This window comes from Phaethon aethereus, assembly GCF_964289735.1.
Source record: "Phaethon aethereus genome assembly, chromosome: 2".
Lineage (NCBI taxonomy): Eukaryota > Metazoa > Chordata > Aves > Phaethontiformes > Phaethontidae > Phaethon > Phaethon aethereus.
In genome coordinates this window covers 135,229,216-135,246,771 of record NC_138582.1, presented here as the reverse complement: position 1 = coordinate 135,246,771, position 17,556 = coordinate 135,229,216, and the positions used below count along the sequence as shown (strand labels likewise).

At 40.1% G+C, this 17,556-nt stretch overlaps 1 protein-coding gene across 4 annotated transcripts in view; it reads right to left on the bottom strand.

The window, feature by feature from the left end:
* Positions 1–8,121, bottom strand: part of OSBPL3 (oxysterol binding protein like 3) — a gene marked incomplete at its 3' end in the record, with an annotated part of 48,419 nt that extends 40,298 nt beyond the window's left edge. For all 4 annotated transcript variants that reach the window (XM_081996912.1, XM_081996914.1, XM_081996913.1 and 1 more), the window contains exon 1: positions 6,379–8,121. In XM_081996912.1, the coding sequence (XP_081853038.1) occupies positions 6,379–6,471 (93 nt within the window). In that variant the 5' untranslated portion in view covers positions 6,472–8,121. The remainder of the gene's footprint in view (positions 1–6,378) is intronic.
* Positions 8,122–17,556: the final 9,435 nt, after the last annotated feature.

Sequence of the window (17,556 nt, the reverse complement as noted above, 5' to 3'; positions counted from 1 at the left end):
CAACCCAACATCACCATGCCCTCTAAATCATGTCCCGAAGTGCCATGTCTACACGTTTTTTGAATGCTTCCAGTGATGGTGGCTCCACCATCTCCCTGGGCAGCCTGTTCCAGTGTTTGACCACTCGGTGAAGAAATTTTTCCTAATATCCAATCTAAACCTCCCCTGGCACAACTTGAGGCCATTTCCTCATGTCCTATTGCTAGTTACTTGGGAGAAGAGACCAACACCCACCTCACCACAACCCCCTTTCAGGTAGTTGTAGAGAGCAATGAGGTGTCCCTCAGACTCCTCTTCTCCAGACTGAACAACCCCAGTTCCCTCAGCCGCTCCTCAGAAGACTTGTGCTCTAGACTCCTCACCAGCTTCATTGCCCTTCTCTGGACACACTCCATATGGTTAATAGAGTGGTCTGCTTGCCCGAGAGAAGCACAAATTTGAGCACAATCAAGACAAACAGAAGAATCCAGATTCACCTTTTTGTAAGGATAAGCTTACAAAGAAAAGGACTCCTGAAGTGAGACAGAGCCATGCTACATTGAGCATATGAGGTGAAGAGAAAGGAAGCAGCTGAGAAATAGCTCTGCCAATTACACTCACCTGGAATATACACCATGTCAACAGTTTTGATCAAACTTTTAAATACAGAGCACATCCTGTTCTGCAGTACAACTCCAATTTTGTCTGGGCCTCTCCTGCAGTCCAGACAGAAGGTGTCTCCCACTTTCCTGCAGGAGAGCCACATTTCTCAGTGTTCTTCAGGTCAGTGAGGTGGCCAAAAATGTGCCTTTACAAGTAAAAAGTGTGAAAATGGGAAGAAAAGCTGAAGTGGGAGCACTTCCTCCCATTAAGCAGTCCCAATGGCCACCTCAGGTGGTGAAGGCAAGTTTCCTACTCACATGTCTGCCCTGGGAACCTCACACTTCAACTGCAAATTTTACATAAAGGTAGCTTAGTTGAATTAGAAATGATCCTTTCAAAAGCACAAAACTATTTAATAACTAAGTTACCCAAGGAAAGGCAAGGAATAGCTCAGAGAATTAACAGTTTGGGGACCTGCTGGATACATGCAAGGTGCAACGCTGCAGTAACAGCATCTGGTCCTCTTCCACATATATCCGTACAGAAGCATCCAGTATTTCCCACGTGAACCCCTGAACTTCCACGTTTTTCAAAACAGTGCTGCTGTGACTGGTTTTGGATTCATTTGCTCTTGACCTAGACCCTATGGGATTTTGATTGGTATTTTGTTTTGCGAGAGATTTGACACATTTAATGAGGAAAAAGCATCAGTTGGCTATTGCTGGAAGCAGCTGCAGAAGCGAAAGAAAACTGCTTACTCTCTAAAATGAAGGCAGATGAATCAGGCTGGTCGATTATCATCTGTTCTCATCTGTCTGAAATAGCAGAGGAGCAAATGGAGATACAGGATTTCCTGAAAGCTACTGGAAGCATTCAGATTATGCTCCACTTTGCTGATTCTTATCCCACAACAGGGAACTGAAAGAGATACCCCAAACCACAGCACTAAATAAAAAAAAAACCAACCACCACACCCCCAAACCCAGCTCCCCCAAGCTCCCCGCTGAATGGCATTAACAATTCTAGCATAAGCCCGATGCCCAGATTGGTAGTGTCTTAAGGTCATCACACTACAAAAGATTTTGTACCATTATGGGCTGCTATCTGCACAAAATGATCAACACTGCGTTTGTTGCCCTGGCAGAAATTTCACTCGAGGCTGAGGGAAGAACATACTCTTTACTTTTCTCAGGTCTAGAGGTGCTCATTTCAGATCAGCACTGGAAATTCACCCTGTAGTCACTATTTGGCTTATACCTGCTCTGTGGCTGAGAAAAAAACGCATATGCTTTGGTCTTCAGAGATAAGTCTGTCGTTAGTTAACTGTAGTAATTTTCTTTATTTAATAAAACAAAAGCCTCCTTGTTTTCTGCAATATTCTGTACCATACAGCTCCTCAAGGCAAATTATTTCAGGAGAAAGAATGAAGTAATGAGTTTAATAGCTCTCAGACCAATGCTTGCACTTGCAGCTCCCTAAACAAAACACATGACAGTGCCAGAGTTTCTTCCAGTGTAAAATGCAGTCAGTTGTACAGAATATTCTGAAGTGCCAAAAATATAAACCCGCTTCGTGGAGGATAAGGGCTGGCATCAGCTGCAGATAAAGCATTTGTTACGGTTCATAAAATTGGCAGCAATGATTTAATTTTCTTTTTTAGAACATGAGTTTTTTTAAGCAGCTCTCCTGACATAAAGCTTTTCCCTACTGAATCTATTTTTAAAGTTAGTTAACAAATTAGACTTTAAAATAACTACCACAATACATCTTCTTTTGCTCACACGTCAATTTAAATTTGAAGATGATCAACACCAGTTTTCCTTCCTCACAAGACTCAGTTTGACTTAATGGCTTTGTGGAAATGATCCCTTCCCATGACTGAAGGAAAGAGGCAGAGAAAAGCAGAGAGGCGGGATGTGGCAGCAGCCTCCAACCTGCTGGTGAAGGTGAACTTAGTGGAACAGGATTAACTGATAACGTTTACAGTTCACTCTGCACAATGTGTTGTGTCTGGCAGAAAAAGGGCACCAAGTTTAGCAAAAGAAGGCGTAGGCCCCTCCACATCCTGCAGCCATGTTTAGGTCAACTCTTTTTTAGCACAGTGGATCATCTTCTGCATCACAGGACTCTCTTTCTGCTCTACAGCACCAACACACGTTGCTCTGTGGGGAAGAATAACTAAATTTTAGCAGGCACAGCAGCCTGGTACTATGGGGGTTCCATACCCCAATCTCAGGTAGCTTCTTACTACGTGGTGCTAGTGCGTACCTGCAACAGTGTCTGTGCCTAGGAAATCAGAGGGACTCAAAAATCAGATCCCACTGTTTTGAGGGGAAAAACAACTGAACTGTCCATGTCCCTTCCCCTGCACATTTCAGAAATTCTTTCTACTTAACTAGATTAAAAGAACTGGTGTGTCAGATCAATAGCACAGAGAAAAGCACCTGCCAGGCAGATCTGTTGTTAACCTGCAAGCAATGAGCCTAGCTCTGAAGGCCCCTGACAGTGATGCAAGTGTTTGAAGGAGGAATAAGAAGCCCTCCATGTAGCTGGAAGATGAAGGAAAGAATATCAAAATTGGAGCACTTCACTCCCCAATCTGCACAGCCTATGGCAAAATTATTTAAATTTTCATCATAAGTATCAGTATCAGTAACAGTGGTACTTGTACTTTTGTACCAGAGCTTTGGAAAAAAAAAAAAAAAACTGTGGTACTTTTTGGATTATGGGACTTTCAACAGATTTGAAGGACTTTAGATTGTTGCTGTTTTCTTAATAGAACACCTGAAGTGCTGTCATTTAAACTAACATGCAGGTGAAAAGGGTAAATTAAATAAGTCTCAGACGGGTAGCAACACTCATACCCAAGTCTTGTCAGGACTGAGTAGGTGGATATTAGTAGCAAAGCTCCAATTTACCCATACAAGAGGCTCAGTAAGAAAAGAAGCAATTAATGATACGAACAAAACTAGTTGATCAGATGTGACAAGAAACCGTCTGTGGGAAGGGGGGAGCAAAGGAACAGGACACAAGATAAGATCTCAGCATTCTCACTGCTCAGACCAACAATTTAGATTTTATTATATATGCTATACCATACAGTTTACACGACTAAAGAGAGCGTCTATCTAGCAAGGTAAAGATCTTTATAAGCTGCAAAACCAGAGCCTTTGGGGAAGCAGGAACAGGGAGAAGATATTCATTCCTCACCCAAAGCACTGTTATGTCCAGGCCAGTAAGTCTTGCAGAGTACCGCCTCTGTTAGACCTCAAGGTCCCTCTTTCCACATGCAGCACAGAAGAGTGTATCTAACAAAATATTCACTGAAATGTGCTACCATCACAAACTATAATTAACAAATAAATTTAAAAAAGGGAAAATGGCCCACAAAAGTTATCTTCAAGTAAATATCCAGAGTGCATACTGCATATACTGCATAGGATATCCAAATCTGTTTTTTCAATCAAAAAAGATCGTTCTGTAAACTTCAGGACAACTTCAGCGTGAAAAAACAGCCATGTACAAAACACCAAAACCATACGGGAATTAAGTAGGGAACAGCAATACACAGCCATGCACATAAACACTGACAATGCTGAAAGAAAATGCAATTTAGAACTAATTTTTTTTTTTCTTTCTAAATTTAGCTACTTTGAAAGAAGACCTCTAGATCACTTCAGCAGAAGCAACGTTATAGGGTAAGCTAGAAAGTTATTGCACTTGGTAAAGAACAAAACAGAGAAAGTATTAAAGATTTCCTTATAAATGTCAGAAGTCCCCATTTAAAAAGAAAAATATCAGAAAGACCAGCGGAACCTTAAAAAGCACATGTAATTTCTGAAAAACATGTTTGTAAATTTTCAGACTATATAAAAAGCAAGAAAGCAGAGCTTTTAGCCCTGCTTAGTGATAATTTCCCAGCATATAACAAGTCACACAATCTCCCCAGCTTCTGTGGGCTTGCCTCTATCATTACCATGCCCTGCAAACATGGACAATCAATCAACCCATGCAGGTTCCCTAGATGCAAAAGAATACTGTTACTTACTTTGTATTACAACGATTGACCATGAAAAGATTAATAGTGAAATATTAATTGGAGATACTTATCACCATGCCCCATACTATCACAAATATTGACTGTATCGCCTTCAATATACATTGGGAAACAACCTACTTTATACCTCTATTTAGCTTGACCTGATAGGTGTATGGGGCAATTTACCGTCTGCCTGACTACAAGGAATGAGCATGGATGTACCAAGAATACAAATAAAACACCATGTTGCATCTCTCACCTTGGTCAAGTACACCTTGCATTTTTGTACAAGGATCAAAGACCAAAAAATGGAGGACTGACAAGATGACATTAAACCTTACTGAATGATTCCTTTTCTGCAAAGAGAGCATGTGAGAACAAAATGGATATGAAATAGGACCTGCTAATAATAGTATCAAAAGCCTGAACTAGACAACATATTTGATCATGTTAAATGGCAGTAAGCAAGGTTCTTGCAGAAATTGCTTCTGCCTAAGTCTGGTTGCTTATACTGGCTGTGTAACACACCAGTGGACTTAGTCATGCTCACATGAGATTTACATAAATCTTATTTAAGTACTACATGATAACACTTGATAGACATGCACTGTTGAAAGAGACAATACCAAATGTTTTAAATTACACTTTTTAAAGGTAATCTCATACTGAGGATATGAAAAATAATGTCGCAGGAAAAAAAAGTCATCCTAAAAGCAAGGATTTCTTTGCTTCGTCTATTAGAAATGCACAGTATTTCCTACAAGCACAGCACTTTGAAAGGCATAAATTGTTCAGAGATTTGTCTGCCTTGCCAATTGTATGTACAGGGCCAGAAGTCCCAGAAAAGCAGGTGCTATTTCAAAACACAGCTGAGGTCTCCAAAGCTTTTGGGGGATGGGGATGCTCAATTCTAATTAAAATTTCAACCTGAGGCAGTTTCAAGAGCTCAACTAAGCCAGCATCTGTACAAACAAAAGTTTATGTTGAGCATATTGCTCATGGTTTTGCAAGCATGGATTGAGCGTGTTTAAGCTTAATTCTCAGTGTGGCTGCAGGTTAATGTTTCTTGCCCACAAACAAAAGCTGTCTTCAGCAGTCTTACTTGTCAAGTGCACTCGTAGACATGTCTTTTAAAACCATAAGGTTTAAAGAATAGCATCATCTCTGCAAAAAACAAAGCATCCTTTGCATTGGGCACCCAGATGCTTCACAAATACTTATTCTTTTAACTACAGTTCTACAACAATAATCAGCACACACAGGCATTCACAGGCTCTTTTTCATTGTCTAAGAGGCCCTATGTCAAGTTTCAGAAAAATACATTCTCTTTCACACACGCACGCACATCTTTCCCTGCAAACTTGAAATAAGCAGCGCAGTTACACAATATTCCACCACAAAAGTGGTACCTTACAGGGAAGATTTGGGATTTCAGGATCAAACTACTTCTACAGCAGCAATATTTCACTGTAAAGACACCATACATACAACATGATAGAAATTCAAATTCACTGTTAGCATTCCAGTTTTGCAAGAGCCTGCTATTCAGTTATGTGTGTTTACTGCATTTGACTCAAAACAAGATTCAGTTACCAACAAAAAAAAGAAGAAAACAGAGTAAGGAAAACAGAGACATGATAAAATAAAACAAGCGAGCACCAAGAAAACAGAGTTTAAGAGACATGCCTATATTCAAGAGCAAAAGTAACAGCCAAGCTTAGTAATGCTTTCAGTTTGGTTAAAAAAGTTTGTATTACCTGTCGACTTCCCTGCCTGGAGGAGCAGCTGCTAGTACTTCTTGAAGGAGACAACATTTTCTGGGATACACTGAAGCTTTTTTCTTCGCTCATAATCCAATACCATTTGTTTCACATAAGCTCACTTAGAACACCATTAAAAGGTAATTTAGAAAATCTGTTGGAAGACTCCCGAGATAAATGCAGAACTCATCCTTAACCCATATGCAGTCCAGTGGCATGATCTGCATCCCACGGAAATTCCTAAAAGGGAAAAGAAAAACAAAAAGCCAAGTTATCAGATGCCATCTCTTACTGCTGTCCTGTAGCATGGATCATGAAATCATAATAAAGCCTTCAGTAATGCAAGCTGACTGCTTTACTGTATACTGTTGGAAACTAATTCAATAATCACTTTAGGTTAAATTTTCAAACCTCAGACAGGAACAATGAGAATTTTGGATCCTAAATGCATAATATAATTGCCACTATTTATTCAGAGAACAAAATACAGTATCAAGCATGTTTTTAAAGATCTAAATTAATAATCCAATTTAAAAAAAAAGACACACACAGAGTGTAATAAATATCAATATAAAAAGACCCCAAATACCCTCAAAATTAGAAGAAAACATCTAATAAAATGTCTCGCAAAATGGATGGTGAGTAACCCCTAAAAAATCTTTTTCTCAGTTCCTTAAACAAGTAGGCATGGCTATAGGTAATAAGGAAAAAAAAGATAAATCTCTCTCTATAAAAAAAGCAATAAATAAAAGTTGCGAGCATGCAAACTGAGCTGCATAGAACTGTGCATGACCACTCTTACCTGGAATCAGAAAGTTGTAACTATTGCACATCAGTTGTCCAAGTCAATGACTGGAAGAATAATTAAGTCTGTTTAATAACAGTGCTGTTTGCAGCATATGCAAATAAAAGCCATGCCAGAAACTCCCAATAACAAATTTCCAGTGTGGGCAAGAGTTGTCATGGTAACTGCATATTTTTTTAAAACCAGAGGACATAACAAAAGGGTGATGCTTTCCAAAAGTTGGGGTGGTGGAAGAGCTTTATAAATTGTGTATCACTTCAGATTTTATTGTCTCAGGCAAGGAATTTGCACATTAAGAAGAGTGCAAGAACCACCACTGAGGAAGGTAAGGAGCCTTCCACAAAGAGAAGAGAAATTTCATTGCCGGCACAGGGAGGCACTATTTCACAATCCCCTCGCTTGTGCTGTCAGAACACCCCTGCTCAGGGCTCACTGATTACTGAAGTTTGCCGTTCACTTTTTCTTGAAGAGACTTAAAAACCTATTTTGAGAGAAGCAGCATTTTCAGATCCCTGGTAAAACACTTTGTGTATTTTAAGAATTCATTTCCCTTAAAAAAAACCCCACAACAAACAAACAAACAAAACAAACAAAAACCCCAAATAAAAACAGGTGCTACATTTAAGATTAAGGCAACACTATGCTCCAGAAAACCTCTCTCCCTACTGCCATAGTCTGAAGCATCCAACTTCCAAAGACCTTTTCCAATCTCCAGTGCCTCTTTGGCAATATAGTTTGCTGTAAGATTTCAACCAACATGCCCTCCTTTCACCTGAAACAAGGTCTCCCTTCATGGCATTTACCTTACCTAGTTAGAAATACTCAGTCACCCTCAAGAGCAAATCTCCGCTCAGCAAGAGTAATGAAACAGCCCCAGTCTCCAAAAGTCAGGTGAGAAAGCAAGCTCTGCTGAGGCTCTTCCACTGGTGCATCCGTTCAGCAATTATTTCCAGGGACCATCAGACAGGTACAAAGCCAGCGAGCACAATGCAAGAGCCTCAGAAAACCAGAACAGCACAGCAACGTGATAGAAAGGTCTGAATTGGGCCTAGCACACGGGTTTTACACTGAAATTACTACTGAGAATAGGAATAGTGCATTTTGGAGAAAGCATAGTGGCTTCCCATCAGGAAGACAAATTTGTGTGGCAGTTCATTAAGGAATAGCACTTTTAAGAGGTTTACATTTATCTCTATTTATGCAGGTTTTAAACTGTGGCCTAAGTATAAAGTATAACTTTCTTGCTTAGTTTCAAGCTGCATTTATTAAAATAGTTTAATGGTAACATCTCTATTAACAGGCAGAGGTTAAATATTTACAACAGGGACGGAAACACACTTCCTGCAAACTCATCATTCAGATACCCCCTTCGAAGTACCACGCATCAAGTGCTTTACTTTTTTGGCACATTGTTTGCTCAGATAACTGCCTGTTCTCTTCACTGCTCAATGTTCAAAATGAGCACTTTATCACTGGAATTTCTTTGGTGACTATCTGGCATTCTGGCAAAGATTGGCAGAGTTCATGGCAAGAAACAGGCTCTAATTTAGAGCAAAATGCACTGAAAGTTGCTGTCATCAGTACCTTGCAAGTGTGTCTCCAGGACACTAGATTTAAGTTATACAATGCCCTCTGCCTGTTTGAACACAGCACAATGGTTGTGATGTCCTAGAAGCATCAAGTAGCTGAAAAAAACTGAGGTCTCATGGACTTCAACACAAAAAGAAGTCATATAGTCATAAGAGTATTTCTATCATCATGTTTTTGGTGTGGAGTCTAAATGGAGTTAAGTTGTGGCTGCATTAGCATTTTAGGACAGAGCAGAAGGGCACTTCTGCTGGAAATCTCCTGGTCCCCGCTCCTGCCACATTTTGGTTTGCACTGCAGGACAGTCTTGGCGCATGGAAACCAAACGCCTTTTGGATGAACTGTGCTCCAGAAGTGCATCCAGTGCTCACAGCATGGAATCCATGGCACCACACTAGAGCTGGTCCTGACCAGTCCCATCTTGGTGTAGATGTTGGGTCCTCACCTTTAGGTGATTCACTACAAAGGTCCACTTTTACTGTACTGCTCTACTTGCTAACATTGATGGCATCTAGACATAGACTTACACCACCTAAGTAAGTACTGAAGATCTCCTAGGGCAACGTCATTTGTTCTTTTCAAATCAAAAAGAGAGATGGGCACTTTTCCAGAGTTCAAGTGAGTTGAAGATGACTCAGCCACCTAATCAGAGGTGCTTAAAAGAGGGACAGGAGGCAAGTGGGGTAAATCTGACAGAGCACCTGAAGTATTTTGTCAGTCTGCTTCCAAAATTAGGCTTTTGAATTTTCCTTTATTCCTTCAAACCAACTTACTACATGGGCTGAAGAAAAGGCTTTTGTGACCAGCCCTGAAGAAGGCAGGAGTGAAGTGTGCCCTCTCTACAAAGTGTTTTTTTATTATTTTATTGGTGTTTCCCAGTAATTTAACTTATTACCTTGAGACTTACAGATTTGAATAGGAAAGTGTATATGAATAATGAACACAGCCCCAACTCATCTGTGAAAACTGCTGCACGCGCTAGGAACTACTTTGTGCTCCTTTTTTAAAAGTCTCTTGAAGTTCAGGAAGAAAAAAGAGAGCTGTGGCTGTCCTCCAACAATAAACCACTTATTCTTCCAGGAAGGTGTGAAAACACTGATCCTGCATCCCAAACTGACTGTCTTATTTTGGCTGCCAGCAGCAGTGACTGGGCCTCTCTAGGGCATCTGATATTTTACATTACCTGTGGAACTTAAGGCTACCAGGTACAAGAGCAGTTACAACTTTAAAGCAGACATAAAAATCAGTATTATGCTAAGCTGAGATTGCAGCTGAAATTGATGTTTTGAGGTCATCATGGTCCAGTTACTTCAGGTTCAATACATTTTTCCTCCTCACCATGGCACAGGACAGTCTCAGAATTGTGTTTGTGTCCACCTTTCTTCTGGAGCACACAGTGCCACTGACTTCAGTCTACTCCAAAAAGACAAGTTAAAGGTGTGAGGCTGAGGCAAATCCAAACAGATTTAGGACAGGAATTTTCACAAGTACTAAGTATTGGCCCAATTCTTCACTATCAAGCCAACAGCAGCAAAAGTAGGCCAAGAAAGTACTTTTGCAAATGATCTCACCAGGTGCATTTTAAAAGAATTAAGAATACATGAGTATAAAATATTATTCATAGCAACTACATCCTAACCCCATAAACAGCACTTACCTCTACGTATCATCTGTTACTAAGAGCCTTATCACTCTTCATCAATTAAAGCTAATGTAAACATATGATAATATGTACAACAGGAAGACTTTTTTTTTTTAGAAAGTACCTTCCCAAGTTGTTCTCAAACCTTTAAAACTGCACAAGTTCAAAGCAGCTCCTCAGTATCATAATTCATCTCTTGCAACTCTTAAAGCAATAAGCTTACAGCAAAATCCACGTTTTTCCATATCTTACAGAAGAAGAAGGGCAGAAATTTAGTTAAAAAAAATTGAAAACGACACTAAAAAATCAACATTATGTAATTATTTTTGTTATGGTTCTGGAAGAACTTAACAGCTGCTTCAGAGCTGAATCAGCAGTGAAAGAACACTAAAGAGAGATTTTGAGCAGCAAAACTGGAAGCATACATCTCATTCTATAACTGCAGTCAATTATGATTTTGTGGATAGAAGAATAGGAACAACAGAAAGCCTGATGAGAGTCACGTGGACACAGCAAGCACAGGACTGAACCATCCAAATCAGAATTGCAAGCAACATTGAATGACTTTCACACAGAATTAAAAAAGAAACTGTGCTGAAACCTTTGCTCTGTACCTATTACTAAGTTACATTCACTCGTGTCCACCTGGATAAATAAAGCAGCAGTCTTTGCCAAGTAATGCTTTCATGGCTTTCTCTGTTATACTTCAAATTGTCAGCTTTAATCTATCCCAGCGTCTCATCTGACTCAAAAAAGGGAAGAATTATTTATAGACTATAGATACGCCATGTACAACTACAGGAGATGTCTTTTCAAGGAGGGTATTAGTTGTTCCTGAATTACCGTAAGATTCATACTATTGAAGGACAAAGCACACAAATACTGTCCTGTTGCCAGGTGTTCTCTTTACAGAAGAAAACTTGCAGAAACAAACATAAAATAGTTTAAAAACCTGAGTTACTAGAATTATCTTTGAAAGCACAAGTTCAAACAGCTTGGGGAGACTAACAGTAATAAGAAGTATTTCAGAACTGCCTTCCATCAGATAGGTGACATCTCTAGACATTGTCCAAATCACATCCTCTGTTGAGCAGATGCTTTTATTAGCTATGGACACATACTACTCTCTGAAGTAGTTTGTTATGCAAAGAAACAGTTAGTTCCATCTAGCCCACCTCCTTAAGGAGGCTATTGTAGTAATTAAATCATACTATTTCAGTGACCCAAAAGAGGAAAATTTAGTTCAAGCAAAACTCTCCTCATTGTCTAATCAAGAGAGACACAAACAGAATGGGAAAGGGAAAAAGCTAGACAAACAACAAACATACCGCATTTAACACCAGATTAGTTTTCATGTATAATGTTCATCATCTGATGAAATAAAATCCTGTGTATGGAATCCAGTGTACAGAAAGCAAAAAACCAAAACAAAAAACCAGCAACAATCCAGTAGAATACATCCCAAGAAAGATATCAAAGAAGAACATGCTTCAATGTCAAGTACTAGACTTGTAGTACAGACTCTCCTGAAGCAAGGCAAATATCTGCTGTTTCACTAACCCTTGGGGCAAATAATTCAATCTTTCTATTAGAAAAATCTTACATAAATTTAGAAATAGGTCAATTGGCATCCTGAAATATAAGTATATCTAAAAATAGCACCTTTCCCTCACATCCCCCATAGAAACTAACTATAATACTGCATGTGACATGATTCATTTTAAATGCGTAATCTTGACACTGTTTCCACCCCCCAGGGAGATCTGTGATAGATTACACTTGTATAAAAAAAAACTTGCTGGGCATATACTCCAGATAGATATGTTAAAAATCTTGGTGACTAGCAATACAGAAAATACATACAGTAACGACTGTATTATTACGATAATTAGTCAGTTGTCATGACACCTTTTCCACCAACTTTTAATAGCAGTCAAGAATCATAACTAATGGGACTGACCTAGCTCACAGTCAGGTCCTAAATAATTAATAATTCTCCTTCTCCCCACACCCCTTTCAGAAAGAGCCTTGCCTAGGGACAGCCTGGCACCTCAGGGCTCTCTAGCAGGAGCTACCAGTCTGAGAAGGGTCCCACATACCCCCTCCTGCTCTTAGCATGACTCTCACACACTTGACTGAGAAGCCAGAAGCTGGGGGACTGTAGCCACCGGTTTGTGAGCTCTCCCCGTGCTCAATTAATAAAGAAGCAGTGGGTCTGTTTGCACTGGAACTGCCAGTCATCGAAGGAAGTCCTTACAAGTGAAAACACAAAGGATGATCAGGCAATAGAAAAGAGAGAAAGGCTTTTTATCATTTGCAGTAAGGAGGCATCATTTTACAGTCTGTACTAAAAACCTTGGGAAGGCCCATCTGTTAGTGATACTGACCCAAAGTGGGTACGAGTGGAAATGTTACCATCAGAGCTTTGGCATGAGCATGGTTGCCTTTCATTTTTCTGCTGTTACTATTTAAAGCTTTGCTTTGTTCACTAAAACAAAGATACTCCACTATGCCCCAAGGCTTACTCCTTTTTAAAACTGCACTCGTTATTGCTAAAATGTTACTGAAATACAGACTGTTTGTTTTCCTAGATTCAGTTTTGATAGGCACAATGTTAGTACTGGAAGTCAGTGCTTTCTCGTGGAAATGTCTGTCAGTCTGCCAACATGTAGTAATTCAAGATCTTAAGACAGTACTATCTGTACATCAACAAAAAGACATCACTTTCCGGTCTAACCATTGAATGCATCTGTGTAACTTTGAATCAGACTGTCTCTTTGTGACCTGGTAAGCTGCATAAATCTACCAAGGCTGACATCAAGCAATACATTTTATTAAACCATCTGACATAGTTGGTTCAACTATGGAGAAACAAACACAAAATCAATCAACTGTGGTTTCAGGTAGAACAGCAAATAGGACTAAGTGGAAGAGTTTTGGTGGCCCATGAATGATCCTTGCCAAAGTCTGAAGAAAAACATCATGGGATGTGCATGAACAGCAAACACAACACAGAGATCCCTTATCTTATGCAGGAAAGCTAGACATGTTCAGTAAAGACCGGCAGGATCCAACAAGCCTGCTTTGTCCTCTTTGATGTGGTGTTTTAGTTTTCACACCTTGGCACCATCTACTTTCTAAAAAAACCCAACCCACCAAAAAAACTAGGGTCCCCGTCCCAGATATCTGCTTTTCCGCGATACACTGGAATTATCATATATGTCTTGTGTATGTCACTTAATTTCTAAAAGAAAAACAGTTACAAAAGAAGCACCACTTCCCTTTGAGAATGTTTAGTGCTTCTCCTTTATAAAGCAGGCTTATAAAAATTTAAATCTCATTAACTTTAATGAATGTGGTAACAAGACTCAGTTCTTCTGAGGACACACAGAAATTCATTTATAAAGTACTTTATAAAAAGTGTAATGACCACAAGTTATGAAAATGTCACATTTCTTCTTGATCAACTTACTTTATCTTTAGAGGCTTCTGTCTCTAAGTCCATTCCAGTACACCTTTTTCAGTGTATTTTACAACATTAGTATTTTTAGTATTTATAAATGCAGACAGAACTACAGCTTTCTCTTCAATATTATGCAGATTATTTCTTTACAGAAGGTCTTTCATATTAAGAGAGCTTGAAACATCAAAAGTAGTATGTAGTATTCTGAACAGGCAGGTGGTTCTTAGAACATCAGTGTTAACCCTTTCTAACATCTTAAGCTAGGGACCACTAACTTCCCAACACTGTGTTTCTGAACACGCAATGTGTGACTAAACCTTGACTCTTTAGAGATGTGTTGCAGGAAACAATTAACATGTATAAAGTATACTGAGGAGAATTAGTACTACAAGTGCTAAGCATTTTTGTTACTAATGCCAAGAAGTAAGAGTTTGTTAACTCCAAGCTTTCAATTTTAAAAAAATGCAAATATAAAGAAAAAACTGTACAGAGAAACGTGTTTCTTTTAAATAAAAATTACAGATGTTAAGGCTTGGCCTGGAGCTCTTTAAGGACAGAGAGTACAACACCCCCAGCTGTCCTCTTGGAAACACCTATCACATACATGTATGCAGGTGACAAGAACCATGAGAAGCAGATCCAAATTGAGTCAACATGCTCTTGGAAGATTTTACATCACAGTTGGTCTTAAACCCATTCATATTTATGACTGTAATGAACACCTTGACAATGGGAACCAGGAAAGAGGTTCCACGGATCAGGTTTTCTGCAACATTATCCTCATGGCATAGAATGAAGATGAACTAAAAAAGTCCTAGAAGCAGAAAGATGCAACATGCGGGAAACCAGATTATAAACCTGAATGATTACATGCAATGTTTTGCCTAAGTAGCATGAACTGGGAAAGTATCAATCACAATAGCTGGACCAGCAAAAGAAGATGCAGGCTAGAGACAAGGGCCTCTGACTAGGTTAACAGGGTATCTCTTGAGCAGGAAAGAGACCATAAAATGGATTCCCTCCCCATCTCAACTGATAGAACCCCACCAACACCTCCTCAAGTTCTAAAATGCTGGAGAAGAACCTGAATCCAGCTAGGGTTACCTTAAAGGCTGTATGTGGACAGAGCTGGTAAGAGAACTTTTGACCTTGAAAAGAGAAGAAAGTGAACACAAAGCTGCAGAAGCAACAACCATGCTCAGGAAGAACAGAAGGTCCATTTCAGAATGAGTGCTTTCATGTCAGGTCTTGTCCTGCCACTGCCTAGCTACAACAGACCAAAACCTAAAAGGAAGTTAGGAGATTGGCCAAAAAGGAAAGCTTCAATTAAGACTTTGTGAATAATTTAACACTATTACAGATAGCCCAAAACAAGGAAGATGTATAGAGTTTTAATGCACTAAGTTTGTTTACACAAGCCTACTACAGTACAGCATCCCAATGTAAAATATGGCCTGCCTCCAGCAATACAGCTCAGAGTTAATAAAAAGCTGCTGAGAACTTCTATGGGTCTCAGTAGCAGCCCAGTACCCCCACCAACAGGTTAGAGCTCAATTTCATACTGATTTTTAGAATTGCCAAAGCAGTTAAAGAAATCCTTGCTCCAAGAAATTTGTTACTGTCCCTTTGCCAGAGATCAGTAATTCCTCAAAAAAAAAAAAAAAAAAAAAAAAAAAAAAAATCACAGAAGCCCTTCTTAATCCACTTCAGTGAAGAGTCATTTGTCACAGGGAGTAGTTCACATACTTTGCTTTGCCCAAAATGCAGGGATCATAGAATCATAGGGTTGGAAGGGACCTCTTAAGGTCACCTAGTCCAACCCTCCCTGCAGTAAGCAGGGACATCTTCAACTAGACCAGGTTGCTCAGAGCTCTGTCCAACCTGACCTTGAATGTTTCCAGTGATCGGGCAGCTACCACCTCTCTGGGTAAAACCTGTGCCAGTGTTTCACCACCTGCATTGTGAAAAATTTCTTCCTTATATCTAGTCAGAACCTACCCTCTTTTAGTTTAAAACCATTGCCCCTTGTTCTATTGCTACAGGGCCTGCTAAAGAGTCTGTCCCCATCTTTCTTATAAGCCCCCTTTACAGTGCTGGACGGCTGCAATAAGGTCTCCCTGGAGCCTTCTCTTCTCCAGGCTGAACAACCCCAACTCTCTCAGCCTTTCTTCATAGGAGAGGTGTTCCATCCCTTTAGACCATTTTTGTGGCCCTCCTTTGAACCCTCTCCAACAGGTCCATGTCTTTCCTGTGCTGAGGGCTCCAGAGCTGGACACAGTACTGCAGGTGGGGTCTCACCAGAGCGGAGTAGAGGGGCAGAACCATCTCCCTCAACCTGCTGGCCGTGCTGCTTTGGATGCAGCCCAGGACACCGTTGGCCTTCTGGGCTGCGAGCACACATTGCCAGCTCATATCTAGCTTTTTATCCACCACTACCCCCAAGTCCTTCTCGGCAGGGCTGCTCTCAATCCCTTCATCCCCCAGCCTGTATTGACACCAGGGGTTGCCCCGACCCAGGCACAGGACCCTGCACTTGGCCTTGTTGAACCTCATGAGGCTCCCACGGGCCCATTCCCTTGAGCTTGTCCATGTGCCTCTGGATGGCATCCCGTCCCTCAGGCATGTCAACCGCACCACTCAGCATCACCAAGACAGATGAGTTTAGGAACAGATCGCTTATCATGCTGAATGGGTACTATACTTTTAAAAGGTGAAAGTCAAGAAACACAGAGTACAGTACAACACATTTATTGAGCACCTGGTGTTGTATTCCATCTCTTCATTTTGGTCAATTGAATTAAAATGCTGTTAGAGCTGCACACCAGATCATTTATGAAGACCACACATCAACATCCAAATAATTTATATTTGTGTCGAGTACAAAAAAGTTACTGAATTACTTGGAGAAAAAGATTCTGATCTCTCTCCTTGTGTTTCTCTCTTTTCAGCACCATTAGGTTTTTCAACAAAGACTTTGAAGCTGGGGCAAATGAAGGAGCCACACACCAGGCTCTGAATAGCATCCAGTGAAAGCTGACCATATCTTCATGCTTCCCAAAACACCCACTCTAAAGTGCAGTTCATTTAGACTGACCCAAAACTGCATTAAACTTTCACACTTCACATTTTGCTTTCACATAAATGATAGCATTCCCAGCCATACAAATTCTGATCTATCACCAACCTATTCAAAAATTCAGTATCATTCCCAAAAGTGGGATGTAAATTTGCCTTTTCTCTATATGGCAGCCAACAACTCATTTTGAAGTCTGTCATTTGCTCTTGTGGGTTGTTTATACAATTCCAGTATACAGTGCTTTAAAAAAAAAATTAGAGCTTCCAGTAAATGCTGCAGTGCACTGTTTTTCCTGCATTGTCCAGAGGGATCTGACTTTGTATTTATTTTGCCTGGGGACTCCACAAACTGAACAGAACTCACACCTCCTGTTGCCAGTTTGTACGATCACAGCTCCACCTCTCTCCATCTTCCTCCTTGCCCCATTTCCTGTGCCCAGAATACTTTTCTAGAGCTAGGTGAGGATGTGGAAAAAGCATGAGTCATCTGGAAGTTAAAATCAGCAGCTTAACCACCTTATGCAGCAAATTTAAGAGGCTTAAACTCACCAACAAGTGCAGGAATTGTCAAGTTGAACATTATGCATTAAGCATGAGAAAGTA